General features: G+C 42.7%; 1 protein-coding gene across 3 annotated transcripts in view; it reads right to left on the bottom strand.

Annotated features, from left to right (window-relative positions):
• Positions 1 to 1,227: 1,227 nt before the first annotated feature.
• MAPK4 (mitogen-activated protein kinase 4) overlaps positions 1,228 to 22,366 on the bottom strand; it is a 174,135-nt gene continuing 152,996 nt past the window's right edge. For all 3 annotated transcript variants that reach the window (XM_050944722.1, XM_050944723.1, XM_050944721.1), the window contains 3 exons: positions 14,244 to 14,405; positions 11,072 to 11,273; positions 1,228 to 5,477 (listed from right to left, as the gene is read on the bottom strand). In XM_050944722.1, the coding sequence (XP_050800679.1) occupies positions 4,790 to 5,477; positions 11,072 to 11,273; positions 14,244 to 14,405 (1,052 nt within the window). In that variant the 3' untranslated portion in view covers positions 1,228 to 4,789. The remainder of the gene's footprint in view (positions 5,478 to 11,071; positions 11,274 to 14,243; positions 14,406 to 22,366) is intronic.

Below are 22,366 nucleotides of genomic sequence, written 5' to 3'. Positions count from 1 at the left end.
TTTCCTCTTTTATAAGGCCCAGGTGCCTTCCCTTGAACTCAACTGGGCAGCAGGTAATCAATCCCAGCTGCGCTGTTCCCCCCTGCCCCTCATTCCTTCTCCAAGGGCCCAGTCACACTGTGATACTGCTCATAAGCAGCATTGTACAGTATTCCTATTGCAGATTCCAAAAGGTTCTGTTGCTTTGAAGTTGCTTAAATATAGATTTGTCTTAGATGAAAACTGACATTATAAATCATCACCAATAGTGTGATTGACAACAATCCTGTTTATAATACCACTTGCCATAGCTCTGTTCAAGGGCTCCATAGTGGCCTGTATAGGAAATAGTTACTAGGGTGCCCACACAATCATATTAAAAAGTAGGGTTTAAGTACATCTTTTGCATAACTTCAATGCTAGCGCTAGAATAGCCCACTTAATGCAGTTCTGCGATGGGGCCAAGACTCTTTAAACAGAATTGCAACAAAAATGGAATTCCTACAGGTTAAAAATTTGAAAGTAGATCATGAACAATACTAGGGATGACTGCAGAATTCCTCTACACAGTATTTACAGAGATCTGAGATTGTCAGCATCCATTCTGGAGGTAAGGACCTGATGAACAACCATTCTCTAGCTGGGTAGCGAGTTATCCTCCTACAATGAAAAGTAATTTTTTCTAAAGATTTCAGATATTCCTTGCAACTTTTGGATACACAAGGCTGTAATGTACAGGAGATCAGAATTGAGTTAGGCCACAGGGAGTAGCGATGCTGCTTATTCTTTTAAATAAAAAAATAAATGTTGTTCACAAAATGATTTCCACCATAAATATCATTTCAGATAGAAGTAGAAGTAATTTATAAATTATAAAGTCTATGTCATCAATCAGGGGACTGAACCAATGCCATGTGATTTAAGTGGCCAATCACGAATCATTAATAATGGTGACGCGTATTGTGCCAATAACCCATAGCGTAAAATGCATGCACTAAAATGATTCAAACAATTATGAAAAGAGCATAGTTGTACAAATCACTACAGACCTGGTTGTGAATAGAAAAAAGGTCTAAAATAGTCAGATAAACTATTCTTCCAAATAGGTCACTTTGCCGTGGGTCTGACCATTAAGCTGATACATTGTATTCTATTGCAACAACTGCTCTATGGAACAAAAATTACCTAAGTGCAAATGTCTGTGAATCAGAACAACTCTGACCTCTTTCATTAGACTGAGTAGCATGAATGACCATGAAAACCCCAGCAAATAAAAAGTCAGAAGCACCAAGGTAATATCAAGAGCAGGATGAATGTCACAGCTCAGTGACATTAAACTATGGATGAAATGCAACAGTAACTAAAATGAGAAGTTTGGTTAGATCTCATCTAGTAGAAAATAACCAAGTTGCCTCCTTATAAAACTTCAAGAAGTATTCATGATAATTTACTGAATGAATTTCAAACCAAGTTCTGTTTTCAATAACATCTCACTCCATATCACGAAAAGAAAAATGACGGAACATTGTCAAGCAGGGAAGAATCAGACCTTAACTTTTATTATAGTTACATACATGAGAAAAAATCTGGTGTGTCATTGGCTGAAACAACTTTGTAACAAGTAGAGATGTTTCCATTGTTTACCTCCTTACAGGTCGATAATACTGACATTTGGAACAATGTTAACTGATCAGATCACAAATCAAAATGGAAAATCCTGAGTAGCTGCAATGAGCTACATGAAAATCTATTATTTACTTCTTTGAGGCTTCTATTTCTAACCCTCAAACTTCACCTCCCCATTAAAATGCTACTTCCAAAGGAAAAACTGATAAACTTTTGACATTCATCACCACAGTGAAAAGAGTCCCAGATATTTCTGATGAAGACATTCAGATTGTATGTAGCAACAAATATAAAATGGCTTCTTGTTTCAGTGAACTTGAAGATTTATTGTCCCTCAGGGAAAATACTGACATTGTTTGATCAATATTAACTTCTCAGGTCAGTAAATATGGAGGTTTAACAGAACAGAAGTAAATATTTGCTTGTTCTATCAAGATACAATGTTAAGAGTCGCTTCCCGCACTACTTGTTTGATCCTACAATCTTACTCGCTCTGTTGTGTCCCAAAAGTTTTCCTCTCATTTGGGCCTCCAGCTGCAAGGTTTGTGCATCTCCTGCTAGATATTGGGCACGCTCAACTCCTGACTTCAGTGGCAACTGAGGGCACTCAGCCTATTGCAGGACTGAACCCAGGCAGGGTTTATATTCACACGTATTATATACTCTTTTCTGGCGGCTAAGGAGGTGGGATATGGATACCACAAATGTTGGGTGCTATGAATAATGTTTCAGGACCTCATGGCTTGCTGAAAGGTATACTAATAAACTGAACAAGGGTGACAAGTCATACGCTCACTGGGCCAAATTCACCCGGCATAAACAGGAGCAGCTCGACTGGAGACACATCTCCAGACTGTTTCAGTCTGAATTTGGCTCATCATGAGTAAATGCGCTGAGCTTCCGTTGAGGTATATAAATAATTTTTTACACACTTTAAGTGATCTCTTCCTGTCCCTCCCTTATTTCTCCTTCAAGGACAATGTGCTGACATTTAAAAGTAGGGCACCCAAACGTTCAGCTCCAAGAACCAGGACATAGCCCTTCTCGCTGCTGGATGTTTGGGTGGTCACTTTCTTTGCATTCCAGGTGCCTTTTACCTCTGAACTAGGTTTCCCCTGCCTCACAATCTGTTCAGCTGACAGCCTGAACTGGGCTACTAAGCAACTAGAGTAACAATATTTAAAGCAGCTTAAGTACAGTAAATTCTTAACAGTAAGAACGAGCAAGTTATTCAGCTCTTAAACACATAGCACAAGTTGTCATAAAGCTGAACCTGTCCCTAAATCCTGATTCCACCAATACTAGAAATGTTGGTTAGTAATATTAAATTCTGCATTAGTTAGTCTTTCATCCAATCCTCATAAGATTTTCCTTCACATCTCACAATATTTAATAGATTATTTTTCAAAAGGGTAAAAATAATTTGTAATGTGACAGTAGTGACATATGAACCCTCAGTAGTTTATCTTTTCACAAACAAAAGTAATGCCGTCATGCTGGAAAACAAAATGGCAGGATGACAAGAATAATACATATATTTTTTAAAACACTTACTATTTACATATTTTCCATTTTTTAAAATTTGATCTGGCTGATTAAATATACGTATATAACATTTATTCAATATACAAATTCTAGTTAGCTGATTAGTTATTAAGGTGCTCAGAAGTGTGGATGAAAACAGAACCTACAATAGATCAGTTGTGGTTATACTTATTTACAAAGTAGCGTTGTTTTTCTACTGACTTAGTAACCGTCCAAGGAAGCTGAAAGCAAAGGGCCTTGGAAAGATCTGAATATTTCTTCATATCTGAAGTGTATATACTTCATATATACACACTGTATATATACATATATATAGTGTAAGAATCGAATACCACCAGTAAGGGGATCACCTTTCCTTGCTGGTCGGTCCCTATTGTGCAGCCTGCACAGAGGACCACCTCCAACAGCCAAACCCCTGGTTTAAAGTGACCACTTGAACGTATCTTGAAAGTTTCCAGTATGATTTTGTTCAAATTTTAGCCAAAGACCACCAATTTCTGTTAGAAAAATGATACAACAATACTCAGCACTTATATAGTACTGTGGCTATTCAAAGCACTTTACAAGCTTTGGCTAATTTACCTGCCCAACATCTATTTGAGCAAGGTATTATACCTATTTTGCAGATGGGAAATTTGTAATGAGACATTAAGTGACTTGCTTAAGGCTACATAGCAAGTAAGTGGAAGAGCCAGGATCATAACTCAGTACTCCTGAATTTCCAATTCTCTCCTCCCTTGCAGACCACACTGCCAGTATTTGCTGGTCCTTTCAGCAGTTGCTTAAGACAGGTTTCGCTGCATTATGTTTTTTTAATTCATCCACCCATAGTTATGGTGCTGGATCATCTAAAAATGGCAGACTTCAGATCCACATCTAGACTGCAAAAGGAAAGACTTGTTTATGTGAGGAACCAGATTAGAAGAATGTGCTTATTAGTGAAAATTCTCTCTCTCAATGAGACAAACAAAATGACCCATACACTGTGGGTCAAATTCTTTCCCCATTAATATTGCAGCCTCATTTTCTGTCCTGATGGCCAAATTCTGCCCTTAGTTACATTCTTCCAACCCCTATTTCCTGATTAAAGGCAGAATTTGGTCAAAGCTGTATATAGGACTAATTACTGAAAGAGATGCCCTTACATTACTCCTTTCTGTATAGACAATACTCAGATGAGTTCATCAAAGAAGCCCTCAGGTTCAACGTGTTTTGAACCTGCCAAACCAGGGGAGCATCTGACCATAATGAAGGGACTCCCCTTCATCCTTATTCCTTTAAGATATTATATATAAAAAAGGAAGTTGATTCAACTTCTGTTTGTAAACTTGTACAGTCATCTCTCCATTGTACATTGAAGTACCAAATAGGTCCCAGAAGTTACAAGGCAAGATTGTTAAGGCAGCATAAGAAACTCAATATTTCATTCACACCTCTTGATTCCTTTAAGTGTATTTCTAAGGCATCAAAAGGGGTTCCTGGTTTGTGCTCACCTTTTAATAAAAAGGCATTCATTATAGTGTAAGAAACTGACATGTTCAATAACAGATCAAACCTTAATTACTCTTCACCGTAGGGTAATTGATGCATTATCAAAGACTTACAAAGAGATTAGCAGTGAATATCAGACATTGTTTCTTTACCACCTCTCTTTCTGAAACACCTCTGTTTGTACAATCTCATTAGGGTGTTCTGAAATACAAGCTCCATTGATATCATTGAGCTTATTGTCTGGGAGATCCTCAGGTTTCGTGCAAAGTTTCAGCGCCCTAGAGATGAAGACATCCAAGTCAAACTGAGCGTCTGTTTCACTGTTTACATCCTTGGATTCTTTATGATGCTGGTGAGGAGAAGAGAGCAGACTCTGTTCTTGAAGCTCTGGAAGAGGACTAGGGCATTCAAGCCCTGACTGTGTGCTCTTTACCCATTGAGCTATCTCTAGAAAGAGGTTAGATGGTTCTTCTTCCAGTGATAACTCTGCAGTGGGTGCTATAGTTGCTGTTTTCCAGTGCGACAAGTCTAAGATAAGTTTGGGCTCTGAGTAATGATGTGGTTTATTGTCTCTCCAGAGCAGTTTGTCCAAGTAGGAAGGTGACCCCACTTTGTAATCACATGATTTCCCATAATCAATATCAAACATTCGATCCATTGAGGAATGTGATTGCTCCAAGAATCTCTCTGAGCTGCTTTGAGAATATTTGCGTGGATCAACTTGTGCTTCTTCAGCAATGGAGTCAGATCCTGCGCGTGGGTCCCGTTGTACCTCATCTATATCATGGTATTTGTCATGTCGCCACTCCAAATCAGAAGAGAGACTTACTTGATACCTGGGAAAGACATTCTGTGATTAGATGGACAATTGTTGGCTTTGTTCTTAAGTAGGAGGAGTGTTTAAATAGATGTTCCCACTACTGCTGCGGCTTTTACCTTTCCTACGCTAAAGTACCTTTTATCCAAAAATTTCAGGGGTCCAAACCTGAAAGGTATTTAGGCACCTAACTCCCATTGATTGCAATGTGTTTTACAAAGTGGAATTAATTATACCTTCAAAAGCTATTGTGAAATAAATACATTTTACATATGTGTTAAAGGCAGAGGGTTTAAGTGATTTGCCCAAGCTTATACATGCAAGCAGGGGCAAAGATGGGAATAGAAACTAGTAGACCAAACATCCAGTAATTCATCTAACCACTAGACATATTCTCTCGCCCTAGAACATTAGACTCTTGGGCCAAAATTAGTGAGCTTTGGGGCTCTACCTAGAAACACCTTTAAAAGACTTGTTTTTCAGAGGGCAGGTGTACTTTCTGAAAATCAGATTCCTTTACGGTGGGTCCAAATATCACTAATGACTTTTTAAAATCTTGCCTTGTGTTCCGAAATATTCTTCCCTATATCAAAGATCTCCAGGCAACTAGGAGAACAGTCAGAGCCACTGCTTTAATGTGTCATACCAGGAACTATAAAAGCAAAGGGATAAGAGAGTGACAAACTGACCCTGAGATATTGATTTGCTGCTTCAATGACCATAACTGACAAGGATCTAGTATATGCAGGTTTACACTGAAAGCATGATTAGTGAGGCTCCCAAAATTACTCCTTACTTAGCTTAGCTTGTTTGCCCCCAGATGCTTGTTCACTCAGGCAGGGAAATTAATAACGTTGAACAGGACGGATTTTTAAAATTTTTATTTTTTAGTGATGGTGAAATGTGGTGAATTGACAGTTCTGGAGACTTGACGCCCGACCTGATATGACGCCTGGAAGGAGCAGCTGTGGGGATGTGAGTAGAGTTAGGTCTCTCTGGCCTATTCTGTCATTGACCTCTCTGCTTCGACTGCCAACAGAGCTGCCAGTTAGCAAATGTTTTTTGTGATAAAGGACACCTGTTCACTGGGAACGGAACCAAGACAACCGAATTCATTTCACGCAGGCTGCTGAACTGTATCAGATGGTAACAATTCTTAGTCACTATCCACCTGCTGTGGATTTGAATGTGCAGCCTGGATTTCAAAGGTTCCATAGCACAGTAAAAATCCTCTGAGCCAACCAGGCTCCCCAGGAAGGAAGGAGTTAAAACTGAAACATACATTTACCTTCTCACACCTCCTCACAATTCATAGCCTCTGTCATTAAAAGTCATCATTTGCCAAGAATTGCCAAAAAGTAGTAGCTGATATACCACAGTTATTTCATACTCAACATATATGCAAATTGAATATAATTAACTTAGGTTTAAACAGAGACTGGGAATGGTTGGGCCATTACACTAATTGAATCTATTTCCCTATGTTAAGTTCTCCTCACGCCTTCTATGGGGCATCTCAATTATCACTTCAAAGGTTTTTTTTCCTCTTGCTGACGACAGCTCATCTCAATTGATTGGACTCTTCCAGTTGGTATGCATATTTGCACCTTTTCATGTTCTCTGTATGTATAAATATCTCCTGTCCGTGTGTTCCATTCTATGCATACGATGAAGTGAGCTGTAGCTCACGAAAGCTTATGCTGAAATAAATTTGTTAGTCGCTAAGGTGCCACAAGTACTCCTGTTCTTTTTGAGAACTTCCAGTATCTCGGATAGCGCTACATGGAAACTCTAGGCAAAGACTGACTTTTTAATGGCAACTTTTAAATTACACGGTTACTAACTAAAAATCACTGATGTATTAAAAGACCAGCTTCCTGAGCACAATAAAACTATCCACCTGGTGTGTCACTTGTCCATTTTTTAAAACAAATATATCTTATTTATTTTCAGTCCAAAGCGTCACAAGTCAAAGCTAGCAGCACTTTTTAAACAGCAGAAACAATGAAAGAAGGTATTCAAACAGCTGCTGTCTCATAAGCAAATGCCTTTTTTAGAAAAGATGACATTTCGAAAGATCCTTGTAATTCATTCAATTGTCTTGTTCATCTCATCTATTTTTATTTCCCTCAAGACAGGAATGGAAGGGAAATTATGTCTCAGGAGGAAATCACATCAGTGATGGCTTACAAGTCTGAGCCCCACTTAGATAGCTTTCAGAGCCTCAAAATATAAAAGTGTTAATAATAGCCAAAGGATTGAGACATCATTTGCCTTGACAAACTTTTACTCCTGGAGAAAGTGTGTCTATGAAACTCCATGAAGAGATCATAAATCTTTGAGACACTCAGCAGCTTAATAGCACTACTTTGCAAAGCTGCAGTCACTATATCAGGAACTGCTAATGGAAGGCCTACAGACCCCAGTCGTCAGCGGATGGGATCAAACATGGGGCCTCTGGAGTTTAGTGCCTGAGCCTCTACTGCATGAGCTAAAAGCCAACTGGCTGTTAGCTAAGGCTGTAGAGCAAACTCATTTTATCTCTCTCTCTAAGTGGTCTCGGTGCCACTAGACGGGACAGAACACCACATCCAGCAGGTGTGTGGGTTACACTAATACACATGGTGAATCTTCTCCAAGCTGTAGGATTCCTCCTTGGAAATACAGGCTGTACACGGAATATCCAGTAGGGACAGAATTTCACAACTTGGTTCAAAGAAAATGTGTTGCTGGATATATAGAGAAACAGAAAGATGCTCAGCAGCAGAATTGTTTAAACATGGTTATTGCTGGTAGGGTTCTGACCTTTGTCAACAGGGTTGATTTGTCTGAGAACCATGTCAGAACCATGACAAAGCTATGCTAATGACTGCCTAGGAGGATCATCTGCAGGCATGGTTCTCAGAATGAAATATCCCTCACCTTATGGTTAGAAGAAGCCCTGCTCAAACCGTGTTAGCTATAACTGTGTTAAAATATAATGGAGAAATAAAATAATGTAAAACACAGACCAGAATCCCATTCCCAACGTGGCTATGACAATGCTGAGTGCACTTATCAGCCGAAGCTGAGATGATAAAGTTATAATTGTACACTACAAACAGAATAGATACTTTCACTATGCAGGTCAAAAGATCTAAATTATTTTGCATATTATTATGATGTCTTCATAGTTTGTTTGGTTTTCCATACAAACAGCGACTGATTCACCTGAACAATCTACATTAAAATGGGATGGCAGCAGCTATCTTAAGTCTGTGTGTTCTGCAGAAAAGTAACTGATAAAGATGATTTTGTGGCTGATGGGCATTCATAAATTTATGGATTACAAGCCTAGAGGAGAGCATGGCAACATCTAGTCTGACCCCCTGCATAACACAAGCCAATGGACTCCCCTGAATTCATTTCTGTTTCATTAAGAGCATGTCTTTTAAAAAAAAATCCAATTTTGATTTAAAGATTTCCAGTGATGGAGAATCCACCACAAACCTTGGTAAATTGTTGCAATGTTTCATTACAGACATTGTTAAAAATTTGCACCTTCATTTGTCTAGCTCAGCTCAGGCCATTGGATCTTTTATACCTTTTGGACTGAAGAGCTAATAGCAAATTTCTGTTGCCCATATAAGGTACTTACTGACTGTAATTGAGTCACACATTAGCCTTGTCTTTGTTAAACTAGACAGATTGAGCTCCTTGAGTCTTTCACTATAAAGCAGGTTTTCTAACCCTCTAATCATTCCTGTGGTTCTTCTCTGAACTGTTTTCAATTTATCAACATCCTTCCTGAATTGTGGACATGAGAACGGGACACAGTATTCCAGTGCCAAATGCAGCGGTTAAATAACCTACTTGATATTCTCCTGTTTTTACATCCACATTAGTCCTTCTGGCCACAGCACCGCAGTGGGAAATCATGTTCAGCAGATTGGCTGCATGACTCCAAGTCATTTTCAGAGTCACTGCTTTTCAGCACAGAGGCTCCCATACTATAAGTATGGCCTACATTCTTTATTCCTGGATGTAGTACTTTCAATTTGGCCAGTATCATTAGCACCCTTGTGGCTGAGCAGCATGGGGTAGTGCTCAGAAGGAGAGATGGGATTTGGCAACCTTTCTGTGATGTCTGGATGTAGGCTCCAAGCAGGCAGCACACCTCCCGGGACATCATGTCAGGTCAGCAGCTGGATGCCTCCATCTATCTTACAGTATCCTATCTTAACTATCTTAACCCTCCTTTCATTCTTTATTAATCCAGTCCCGTATCAGTCATTCCCTTAGTTTGCCTTGGATTGACTTGCATCTGGTATGTTCTTAGAGAGCCTGTTTCTGTCTAGAGAAGTCATGGAAGCTCCTTCACTGGAGGTTTCCAAAAGGAGGCTGGATAGCCATCTGTCTCGGATGGTTCAAACACAACAAACCCTGTATCTTGGCAGGGGGTTAGACTAGATGACCCTTTTAGCCTTATCGTTCTATGAGCCAATCATAAGAGCAGTGTAGGTCCTCTCTGCACTGTGTGAAGTAAATAGATGTGTACAGATCATGTTTTGGAGCAATTAGACAAAATGGATATTTACATGCATTGGAACTGATCTGGACATACAAGCCAATAAGGCTGAAAGAGCCTTGAAAGCTCCATAATCACAGAGGCAACCAGATTTTTTTTAAGGAGATATCCCGCCCAGCCACTCCTAGTGCCTCTAGAGTGTTAGATGGTGCTCAGTATCTGCTCCTTTCCTAGGAGTGGAACGTGAAACTGCATGAAAAAGGAGCTCTTTGGGAGTATGCCCAGTAAATCTCCCAATGCGCTCAAAGACGAACCTTATTCCCAGGTACATTTTTAGTTTCTTAAAAACATGGTCCCTATACGAGGCTCAGACCTCTCCACCCCTCCCTTCCACCCATCTGTGGCAACGAGGGAGATTTATCCTAGCCACAGAGCTACAGTAACTCAGTCAGACTGCACAGCCCAGCCCAGCCCTAGGAGGGGGGATGAAGTGTCCCAAACACGGAGAGATGCAAAGCACAGATGGGGAGAGCACCACATTTCATACCTGCAAAACTGGGAGCTTGTTGCCATTTTAGGAGTTCTGCAGCAAACCAGCCTTTCAGCTTCTCCATTGGCTAGGTCAGGCTACAACAGACCCAGTATCTGTGGCCTTATGCAGCTTGAAAGGTGCAGATATAGTGTTCTTAATCAGACCTTTAATGGTCCGAAAGGGTACCAGAATGAGTATAATAGCATTTGGATCAAGAAATAGAAAATAGAGAAAAGAAGCCAAATTCTTCTCATTTAAACAGATGCAACTCAGCTAAAGTCAATGTAATTCCACTCATATAACTGAGAGCAGAATACAGCCCAGTAATTTATATGCCCAGTGAAAACTTGGTCCCACTGGAAATCAATGACAAAACTCTCATTGACTTTAGTGGGACCAGATTTGAGTTAGAATGGTTAGCTGCCTAATAAAAGATCAGTGTCCTTCCTGGTTTTAAAGCATGTATTGCTGATTCGTATAACGATGGATCAGAGAAATTCCAAATGAAGTCAATGGGTTTTGCCTGAGTAAGGAATTCATGACTGCCTAGCCTGTTAAGCCATGGATACTGCACCTGTCCCAGGTGGACATCTGGCTCTGGTTGGCTTCCATCAGTAAAATATCATCAATCTCATCCTCAATCCGAAATGGATGCTGAGAAATTGGTTCATCTTCAGGGCAGGAGTATGGGCTCATGTAAGGATGCTGCAAACCCATCTCTGCAGTCAATCGATCCCTGGGGTTAAATGTCAGGATCTTCTCCAGAAAATCAATAGCTGTGTACCACAGAGAAACAGGTTCATTAATTCCCCAAAAGCAAAACTGATTTTATTAACAGAAAAACAGGCTCCAGAATCCATACAGACCCATCTGTTTGATGTTAATCATCATTAAAATAAGAGCAGAATTAAAGGTTAAGTCCTATGTACATCTAACACAGAGGCATATTTGTTCTGGATGCTTATGTACTGATCTTACCCTCGTTGGGAGTTATGGGCATGCACTGGAACGGTACTGTAGCCTACAGTTTTTAGTTCTATTAACAAAACAGAGAGTATGGCAGAGATAGAGCTACATCTCCAAGAGAGAATTGTAGAATCAAGGCTTTGATCCAGCAGGCAGGTCCTTGTACCTGAGCACTAATCCAATTTAAGGATAAGGGGCTAAAATGTTATTATGGAATACTAACGTCCCAGTCCAGCTCCCACAGAAATCAGTGGGACTCTTCATGTGTAATTCTATAAATCATTCAGTGTCTCAGAGTAGAGACATGGCTAATACTCTGAAACCTGCTTAATTTGGATGTGTAACCAGTACTTTCATGCTTTCAAATCCATTTTATGGACTCACCTCATAGCCAGAAACAGGGACAGCTGTAAACTGTTAAATGTTTATGTGCATTTGAGGTGGAATTAAATTAAAAGTGCTATTTTTAAAGTGCCTGGCGTAATCAAGACCATGAAATAATTCTGCCTGTTAACATTTAAAGAATTCTGTGTGCATAATTTTTTCTTCAGAAAATACAGTACAGTGTGACGCTTTCAATGTACGCAAACACATGTGATGTAAGAGCAGCTATAGTGCAATTAAAGTGCATATGAAATTAAGGTGCAAGTGAAAAACATTTATGATTTTTCTATCTGTTTAAGGTTCCTTTGCATAGGGTATGTGAAAACATCAGCTCTTGTTGTTAAGGGCATTTGGTTTACTGGGATGCTTCTCAGGCCATGGCCTTAAATTCAGATAATACAAATAGAGGTGTGCGTTATTTTTTCTGTCAGATCATGTTTTTAATCCTAAATCCTGGAAATATTAACTTACTATACCTGTAACAATGCTGGTAAATATCCCAATTCATCTGGAAAGAAACTGATCTGGAGGCTTCTTTGTGTGCTCACAAGAAGAGTTAACAGTTAATCACAAAGAGGAAGGAAGGGCGATACCTGTTATACCTGTGCATAAATATTAACCAGTACCTGGTTGTCTCTCACTGGATGATTTTACTGTTTGCATTAATTAATTATGATGGACTCAACAGTTTTATAAAGTCATTGCTTGCAACAAGGATCATGGTGAAACAATTCACTCACAGTTCAAGTCATTTGGGCAAGAAAACTTCAGTAAATTATGTAAGCATGGCATTCCTTCCCACAAATCTTCAGAGAGAATAAATCCCTTCAGTACTTAATGTCTGGAATCTGACTCAGACTTGAGATAATGAAGGCTGATGGGTATCACTATTGATAAGGACCAATAATGGCCTACTCTAATTAAAAGTCACATTGATCTACATGCCCAGGTCTCTGTTTTGACTCTTTACCCACATACAAGCAATTTTTTCCTTGCAGATCTTATGTATGGAATGCCAGCCACACTGATAGTCCAGGATTCAGAGCAAAGAGAACAGAGAAAATACACTGCCACATGGCAGCACCTGAGCAGGCTTGGCCAACCATGGATTTCAAATAAGAGCCTAGGGAGTTCCCTTCTTTTTCATCATGCAAGGGAACAGCACAAATATGAATGCAGAGCCCGTGACTTGGCATTCGGCAAGAGGCACAGAGACAGCCTTGGCATCTGCACCCTGCAATGCTCTTGAAATTGCCCTGTCACCCCTGACCAATTAAAAAGCTGCTGCAGAGTACCGATGAAATGCTCAAGCTCTGGGTCCAAAGGCTCATTGCTTGCAGCACTCAGGGACAGAAACAGAAGTCAGTTTTACCTGGCCCCTTGACCACAGAAGGGAACGATTGTGCTGGAAGTGATTGAAGTGCTACCAGTCATTCCAGGTGGGAAAGTCTTGAAGGTAAATACACCTTCTGCCCCAATCAAAAAAACACCAAAAAAAACCAGCCAGGAGTTTGCAAAAAGTCCTGCCTTGGGATACCGTAGAGGGGTGTCAGGGATCTCAGATCTACATGGAAGAAAGGAATTATTCTCTGACTGTGCACATATGTATTTGTCCAAGAAGAAGGGAAACAAGAAAATTATCCCAACTTGGGGATAAATTCTGGGTCAATATATTAATAACAACTCCAGAACAGACACATATGAATGCAGCCAAAACAGCGTTCACTGGGCTATAGAGGGCAACACATCATACTTTGCTAGTGTTACAGCTCTGTAAAGCAAGGTGCTCCCTCTAACAGTACTGCACTGCTGCCTTGTAGCCAGATTATTAAGGAAAATGTCTCCTTTAGGACCTAACACACCTCTCCCTTCCCCTGAGCAGGAGTAGGGAGGAACGAAGTGATTTGGGCTGAGGCACAAAGGAAAGGTGAGAGAGTGCCAGTTCTGTGAGATGATCCCCATCTCCGTTGGGCTCTGCGAAGTCTGTGTGTGTGATCCACGAGGAGGTAGGGGAAGTGTGGCATGATGCACGCCAGCTGTCCTCCTCAATATCATTGCTCACAAACCTGGAGCAATTCCCCAGCATAATACTGATCCGGGTAGCATTAACTTACGACATTTCCCCATGCCCTGATGTGATTCCTTCCTTATGATGTGGCTGGAAGCCTAGTGGCCTGGGGGACACCTCAGGGCTTAGCTTCTGAGGGGCTGGGAGGGGCAAGATGAATCATGGAGGGAATTCTTCCTGGAGAGAGCAGGTCTCCAGCAGCTCTCCAGTGGTGTTGTGTTTGAGCCTGGGGGATGGCTGCTCTTGTATAGGTCACTGGGGGAGATCTGGTCTTAAAATCAGGAGGATGAGAGAAACCTGATCAAAATGTGACTTAAAGCTACGGTACCTTCGCCGTTCACTTCTGGGAGCAGCTTGCGTAAAGGTTTCTTCACTTCCCAGGTGCTGTTGATGAAAGTTGGCATCACTTTGAGCAGCTCCTCTTTGTCCTCTTCATGGACAACGGGGATCGTCTCCAGAATGAGCTGCATCTGTTCCAGTTCATGATTCCCTGTATGAGCAAACAACAGGCTGTCAGTGCCAGTGAGATTTTTTTTTCATCATTGGTGCCTCTATATTGTTGTGGTTTTGGCTTGGAGTTTTTGAAGACAGAGGATTTTTTCCACTTCTTTTTTTAACCTTACGAAAATCAAGAATATAAAGTCTTGAATTCATTGGGTATTTCCCCCCTAAAAGTCTCCTTGTCGGAGCAGAAATGCGGGAGGAGAGCTTTTGCAGACCTTACTTAAAGGAACTGGGATGTTGAACCTTTAACTAAAGTTTTCCTCTCAACGGCTTGTTTTTATTACCACTAATTCTAATCAGCTGGAATAAATATCCCTTCCCCATTCAGTTTCTGATGTTTCACTTCCTTGATACTTGTGATGTTGTTACTGGAGAATTAATTGGGAGTTTCAGTCCGATGGCCCAGACTGAATGGACACAGAGATGGAATTTCCCCCTTAGAGATGGGAACTCTCCAGGTCAGGGTTATAGCAACTAGTGGGCATTGCAAGAGAAGCTTACACTGCTACTGTCTGTGCTGTGTCTGTTGAATAGTTAAATAGAGGAGAACTTCACTCCCCTGACCCATTGACTTGACACCTTCCATAAGCCCTATATACACTAAACAAAACAAGAGAGGTCAAACTTGGCTTTGGCACCTCCCTTTTGTTCTTGAAGAGGATGGGCCAATGACACAGGACAGGTCTACTCTGGAAAAGGCCGCCAGCAAACCCTCCTAGTGGAGATGCAGTTTATATGGGCAAAAAAGTCCTTTTGCCAGTATAACTTATATCAGAAATAAATGATACCAATAAAAGCACAGTAGTGCAGATATGTGTCTACACTAGGGCATCTGGACGACATAGAAACATCACACACACACAAAAATCACACCCCATATCACATTGCTATGCCAGCAAAAATTACTAGTGTGGACCTGACCTTAGGCAAATCCCTAGAGGAGGCAGCATAATGACCTGTGGGGTTTCACACTGGGATGCCTAGGGAGACCACCCTCGTGCTTCCTCTTTCTATGTGCAGGTTTGGAACTGGGGAGCAGGGCTGAGTTGTTTGGAAAAACTCCTGATTTAAAGCTTCAGTTCTGGAGCTGGGTGGACGGGAAACTGATTCTTGATAAGAAATATGTATACGGGCAGTGTTAGGATATAAATATTCAGGCCTGTCTGCAAAGGCTTAGACTTCAAGAATTTAAGTGTATTCATCACTTAGCTAGTTATAGAGGTATAAAAGAAAGAATCAAAAATCACTGTCTGTCTGTGTAATGGCCTTCTCTTACTGTGACAGTCTGAGGCCTGGTTCTTCAGCTAAGCAGCGGAGGCCAGCCATAAACTGGGAAATGTATGGTCACATCCTCACATTCCAAACTAGGCACATTGCAATAAGGCAATCTGAGGCTGTTAGGAAGGTGATCTGATCTATCTCCTCCAGAGAAAGGAAAGAGCTTAGAACATGTAAAAGGAAATTTAGTTTGATAGTTTTCTGTCTCGTAAGAACTCATTTATCAATAGACACAGCTGGAAAACCCTTATGTCTGTATAGATGTAGTTGTGAAATCCTCACTTCTGTATAGTTTTGTATGTTTATTTGCATGGTTTCTGTCTGGTTCTGTGATTGTTTCTGTCTGCTGTATAATTAATTTTGCTGTGTGTAAATTAATTAAGGTGATGGGATATAATTGGTTAAATAACCATGTTACAATATGTTAGGATTGGTTAGTTAAATTCAGTAAAGTGATTGGTTAAGGTATAGCTAAGCCAAACTCAAGTTTTACTATATAGTCTGCAGTCAATCAGGAAGGGGGAGGGAATGGAAACAGGGACTGGGGATGGGGTTATCATAACCTTAGTCCCACATTTGGACCTTAGCGTCCAAAATATGGGGGTTAGCATGAAAACCTCCAAGCTTAGTTACCAGCTTGGACCTGGTACCTGCTGCCACCACCCAAAAAATTAGAGTGTTTTGGGGCACTCTGGTCCCCCTGAAAAACCTTCCCTGGGACCCCAAGACCCAAATCCCTTGAGTCTCACAACAAAGGGAAATAATCCTTTTTCCCTTCCCCCCTCCAGGTGCTCCTGGAGAGATACACAGACACAAGCTCTGTGAAACTACACAGAGAGACTCCCCCTCTCTGTTCCCAATCCTGGAAACAAAAAGTACTTTCCTATTCCCCCAGAGGGAATGCAAAATCAGGCTAGCAATCCAACACACAGATCTCCCCTTGACTTCTTCCTCCCACCAATTCCCTGGTGAGTACAGACTCAATTTCCCTGAAGTAAAGAAAAACTCCAACAGGTCTTAAAAGAAAGCTTTATATAAAAAGAAAGAAAAATACATACAAATGTTCTCTCTGTATTTAGATGATATAATACAGGGTCAATTGCTTAAAAGAATATTGAATAAACAGCCTTATTCAAAAAAAATACAAATCAAAGCACTCCAGCACTTATATTCATGCAAATACCAAAGAAAAGAAACCATATAACTTACTATCTGATCTCTTTGTCCTTACACTTAGAAACAGAAGACTAGAAAGTAGAAACTACTTCTCCAAAGCTCAGAGAAAGCAGGCAGGCAGACAAAAGACTCAGACACACAATTCCCTCCACCCAAAGTTGAAAAAATCCGGTTTCCTGATTGGTCCTCTGGTCAGGTGCTTCAGGTGAAAGAGACATTAACCCTTAGCTATCTGTTTATGACACGCCCCCCAAATTGCAGACAGTGGGGAAGCTCACTGGCGGCGATTTTCTTCTAGAACTTGAAAATAAACAGATTAATACAACACATACACCTTTACATATACTCCTAAGTATATAACTAACAGACTTCTACATTTTAGGAACACTTTTTAACTACTGAATTCTGGGAAAATCTCACGGGAGAGTGCATCAGCTACTTTGTTAGAAGCTCCTGTGATGTGTTGAATTTCAAAATCAAAATCTTGGAGAGCTAAACTCCAACGAAGAAGTTTCTTGTTGTTCCCCTTGGCAATATGAAGCCACTTTAGTGCAGCATGGTCAGTTTGTAGTTGGAACCGCCGTCCCCAAACATATGGGCGTAGCTTTTCCAGGGCGTACACAATGGCATAGCATTCCTTTTCACTGACTGACCAGTGACTTTCCCTCTCAGACAGTTTCTTGCTGAGAAACACGACAGGATGGAAGTTGTGATCTGTTGCTTCCTGCATGAGCACTGCTCCTATACCATGCTCAGATGCATCCGTGGTTACTAGGAATGGCTTGTCAAAGTCCGGGGCCCTGAGCACAGGGTCAGACATGAGCGTTGCCTTAAGTTGGGTAAAGGCCTTTTGACACTCATCAGTCCACTTAACTGCATTTGGCTGGGTCTTTTTGGTCAGGTCGGTCAGTGGGGCAGCGATTTGGCTGTAGTGTGGTACAAATCGCCTGTAGTATCCGGCCAAGCCTAAGAAGGATTGGACCTGCTTCTTGGACCGTGGGACAGGCCACTTTTGGATAGCATCCACCTTGGCCTGTAGGGGGTTTATGGTTCCTCGACCCACCTGGTGCCCCAGGTAAGTCACTCTGTTTTGGCCTATTTGACACTTTTTGGCCTTAACAGTTAGTCCTGCCTCCCTGATGCGCTCAAAGACCTTTTCCAGGTGTAGTAGGTGTTCGGGCCAGGAGTCTGAAAAAATGGCCACATCATCGAGGTAGGCAACTGCAAATTCTCCCAGTCCAGCTAGTAGACCATCTACCAGCCTCTGGAAGGTGGCGGGTGCATTTCGAAGGCCGAAAGGAAGGACATTGAATTCATACACCCGCGCATGGGTGACGAATGCTGACCTCTCCTTGGCAGGTTCATCTAGCGGTACTTGCCAGTACCCCTTGGTTAAGTCTATTGTAGAGATGAACTGGGCACGTCCCAACTTCTCCAATAGCTCATCGGTGCGTGGCATTGGATAGTTGTCCGGACGAGTTACCGCATTTAGCTTATGGTAGTCCACGCAAAAGCGTATTTCCCCATCTGGTTTGGGTACCAGAACCACTGGAGATGCCCATGCACTGGTAGATGAGCGGATTATACCCATCTGTAGCATGTTCTGGATCTCCCGTTCTATAGCAACTTGGGCATGAGGAGACACTCGGTAGGGTGGGGTTCTGATTGGGTGAGCATTACCTGTATCAATGGAGTGGTATGCCCGTTCAGTCCGTCCTGGGGTGGCTGAGAACAATGGGGCGAAGCTAGTGCACAGCTCCTTGATTTGTTGCCGCTGCAGACGTTCCAGGGTGGTTGAGAGGTTCACCTCTTCCACGCCACCGTCTTTTTTCCCGTCGTAGTAGACACCGTCAGGCCACTCAGCATCATCTCCCTGGACTGTAAACTGACAAACCTGTAAGTCTCTGGAATAGAAAGGCTTGAGAGAATTAACATGGTACACTTTAGGCTTTAGTGAGGAATTGGGAAATGCTATGAGGTAGTTTACAGCTCCCAGGCGCTCTTGGACCGTGAATGGCCCTTCCCATGATGCTTCCATCTTATGGGCCTGTTGCGCCTTCAAGACCATAACCTGGTCTCCTACCTTGAAGGACCGATCTCTGGCATGTCTGTCATACCAGGCCTTTTGCTCTTCTTGAGCATCCTTTAGGTTCTCTCTAGCAAGGGCTAAAGAGTGTCGGAGGGTGCTTTGTAGGTTGCTTACAAAGTCCAGAATGTTAGTTCCTGGAGAAGGCGTAAACCCCTCCCATTGCTGCTTCACCAACTGTAATGGCCCCTTAACCTCGTGACCATACACAAGTTCAAATGGTGAAAACCCTAAACTGGGATGTGGTACAGCCCTGTAGGCAAACAGCAACTGCTGCAACACTAGGTCCCAATTATTGGAGAATTCGTTGATGAATTTTCGTATCATGGCCCCCAAAGTTCCATTGAACCTTTCCACCAGGCCATTGGTTTGATGGTGGTATGGGGTGGCAACCAAGTGATTCACCCCATGAGTTTCCCACAGTTTTTCCATGGTCCCTGCCAGGAAATTAGACCCTGAATCTGTAAGGATGTCAGAGGGCCAACCTACCCTGGCAAAGATGTCTGTTAGGGCCAGGCACACAGTGTTAGCCCTGGTGTTGCCTAGAGCGACTGCTTCTGGCCATCGGGTAGCAAAGTCCACTAAAGTCAGTACGTACTGCTTTCCTCTGGGCGTCTCTTTTGGGAACGGGCCCAGAATATCCACAGCTACTCGCTGAAATGGGACCTCAATTATGGGGAGTGGCTGGAGAGGGGCCTTGACCTGGTCTTGAGGCTTTCCCACTCTTTGGCATACCTCACAAGACCAGACATACTTGGCAACGTCCTTGCCCATCCCCTCCCAGTGGAAGGACTTCCCCAACCGGTCCTTGGTTCTGTTCACCCCAGCATGGCCACTGGGATGATCATGGGCTAAGCTTAAGAGCTTCCCCCGGTACTTAGTTGGAACCACCAACTGTTTTTGCGGCTGCCATTCTTCCCGGTGTCCACCAGAAAGAATTTCCTTGTATAAAAGTCCTTGGTCTATAACAAACCGGGATCGATTAGAAGAGCTGAGAGGCGGTGGGGTGCTCCGTGCCGCCGCCCAAGCTTTCTGAAGGCTGTCATCTGCTTCCTGCTCAGTCTGGAACTGTTCCCTTGAGGCTGGGGTCACCAGTTCTTCCTCAGACTGTGGACTTGGGCTTGGTCCCTCTGGAAGCGATGTAGGTGATGGGGTTGTTTCCGTTGCTGGTGAACCGCTCTCCGCTGGTGCACCTGAGGGTATTTCAGGCTCTGGCTGAGCCTTTTGGGTATGGCTGTCTTTTGCTTCTGCCAGTTCTGGCTCGCTGGCGCCCTCTGGCGTTGAGTTTGAAGATGTGGTTGCACTTGCTGGTGCTGGTTGCTGTTCCAGTTCCGGGCCTGGGACTGGAGATGCTGTGGCTGTTTCAGTGGTAGGCATGGAATCCGGGTCCACTACCTCTGTCTGGGTCTCTGGTAACACAGACGGGGCCTCTGTGGACGGCTCAGGAACAGGAATGGGTCTGGAAGCTTGCCTGGTTTGGCTACGTGTAACCATTCCCACTCTCTTGGCCCGCCTCACCTGGTTGGCCAAGTCTTCCCCCAGTAGCATGGGGATAGGATAATTGTCATAGACTGCAAAAGTTCACATTCCTGACCAGCCTTTGTACTGGACAGGCAGTTGAGCTGTAGGCAAGTCTACAGCTTGTGACATGAAGGGGTAAATTGTAACTTTGGCCTTTGGGTTGATGAATTTGGGGTCAACGAAGGATTGGTGGATAGCTGACACTTGTGCCCCCGTGTCTCTCCACGCAGTAACCTTCTTTCCGCCCACTCTCAAATTTTCCCTTCGCTCCAAGGGTATTTGAGAGGCATCCGGGCCTGGGGATCTTTGGTGTGATGGTGGAGTAATGAATTGCACTCGCATGGTGTTCTTGGGACAGTTGGCCTTGATATGTCCCAGTTCATTACACTTAAAGCATCTTCCATCTGATGGGTCACTGGGCCGAGGTGAGTTACTGGAGACTGGTGAGGTGGAAGAGTAGGGCGTCTGTGGCTTGACTTGGGTTGTATGTGGGGTCTTTGGCTGTCCTCGGTTGTAGGGTGTATGGTCTGTGTGCCCCCTGGGGTAATCGTTCCCCTTGACAGTAGCTTTCTTGCTTTCTGCCAGTTCCATCCATTTGGCTCCAATCTCCCCCGCCTCAGCGATATCTTTGGGATTTCCATCTTGTATGTACCGTGTGATGTCTTCAGGAACACCATCCAAGAACTGCTCCATTTGTATGAGGAGGTGCAGTTCTTCCAAGGTTTGAATGTTGTTTCCTGTTATCCAGGCCTCATAGTTTTTTGCAATGTAGTGGGCGTGTTTGGGAAATGACACCTCTGGTTTCCACTTTTGGGTTCTGAAACGCCGACGGGCATGATCTGGGGTTATCCCCATTCTGTATCTGGCCTTGGTTTGAAAAAGTTTATAGTCATTCATTTTCTGCTTAGGCATTTCAGCTGCCACCTCTGCTAAAGGTCCACTGAGCTGTGACCTCAATTCTACCATGTACTGGTCTTCGGGAATGCTGTACCCAAGACAGGCTCTTTCAAAATTTTCCAAGAAGGCCTCGGTGTCATCACCTGCCTTGTAGGTGGGAAATTTCCTGTGCTGTGGAGCAATAATGGGCGCCGGGTTGTTAGGGTTGGCTGGCACATGCAGCCCAGCTTTTGCCAACTCCAGTTCATGTTTTCTCTGTTTTTCCTTCTCTTCATTCTCTTTTTGTTGTTTTTCCATTTCTTTTTGGTGTTTTTCCATTTCTTTTTGGTGTTTTTCCATTTCTCGGAAGGCCGCCTCCTCTTCTTCTTGCTTCCTTCTGTGGGCCAACTCTTCTTCTGCTTGTTTCCTTCGGTAGGCTACCTCTTCTTCTTCTAGTTTTCTTTTGTGTGCTGCCTCTTGGGCTGCCTGTTCTCTTTGGAAGGCTGCCAGTTTCATGCTTTCTTCCTTTTCTTTCATCTCCATCTCTCGCCTGTGTTCAGCTTCTTTGATTTGTTCTTCGGCCTCAATTTTTGCCTTAGAAGTCATGGTTCCTGTTTTCTTTTGTTGGGGTGCCCTCCGGTGTTTATCTTCTGAACTGCAGGTTCTGTTGCCTCCTGAAGTCTGCCTAGCAACAGTGCCTTTAGCTAATTTTCAATGTTAAGTAAACCTGAAAAACCACTTTATTTGCATGCATATAGTGCTGGAACTTGCCTCCTAATGGGAGGGCTATTGCATGACAAAAGACCCTTAACAGTCTGGTAATGGCTTCTTGCTTAACATGCAAGCCACAAACTGCCAGAGAGAGCAGAAAAAAAAAATTCTCTCTGGTTCCCTTTTAAAACCAAACTGTTTCTCTCTGCTAAAAAGCCCTTAGCAGAGAAAAGAAAAATATAATATTCCTACTGGCTTCTGGATTCTGTCTAGATCCCACCCGCTGCTACACCATATCA

The sequence above is a fragment of the Gopherus flavomarginatus genome, chromosome 3, assembly GCF_025201925.1.
Source record: "Gopherus flavomarginatus isolate rGopFla2 chromosome 3, rGopFla2.mat.asm, whole genome shotgun sequence".
Taxonomy (NCBI): domain Eukaryota; kingdom Metazoa; phylum Chordata; order Testudines; family Testudinidae; genus Gopherus; species Gopherus flavomarginatus.
The sequence above is the reverse complement of the archived record's forward strand: the minus strand, read 5'-3'. Positions and strand labels throughout refer to the sequence as shown.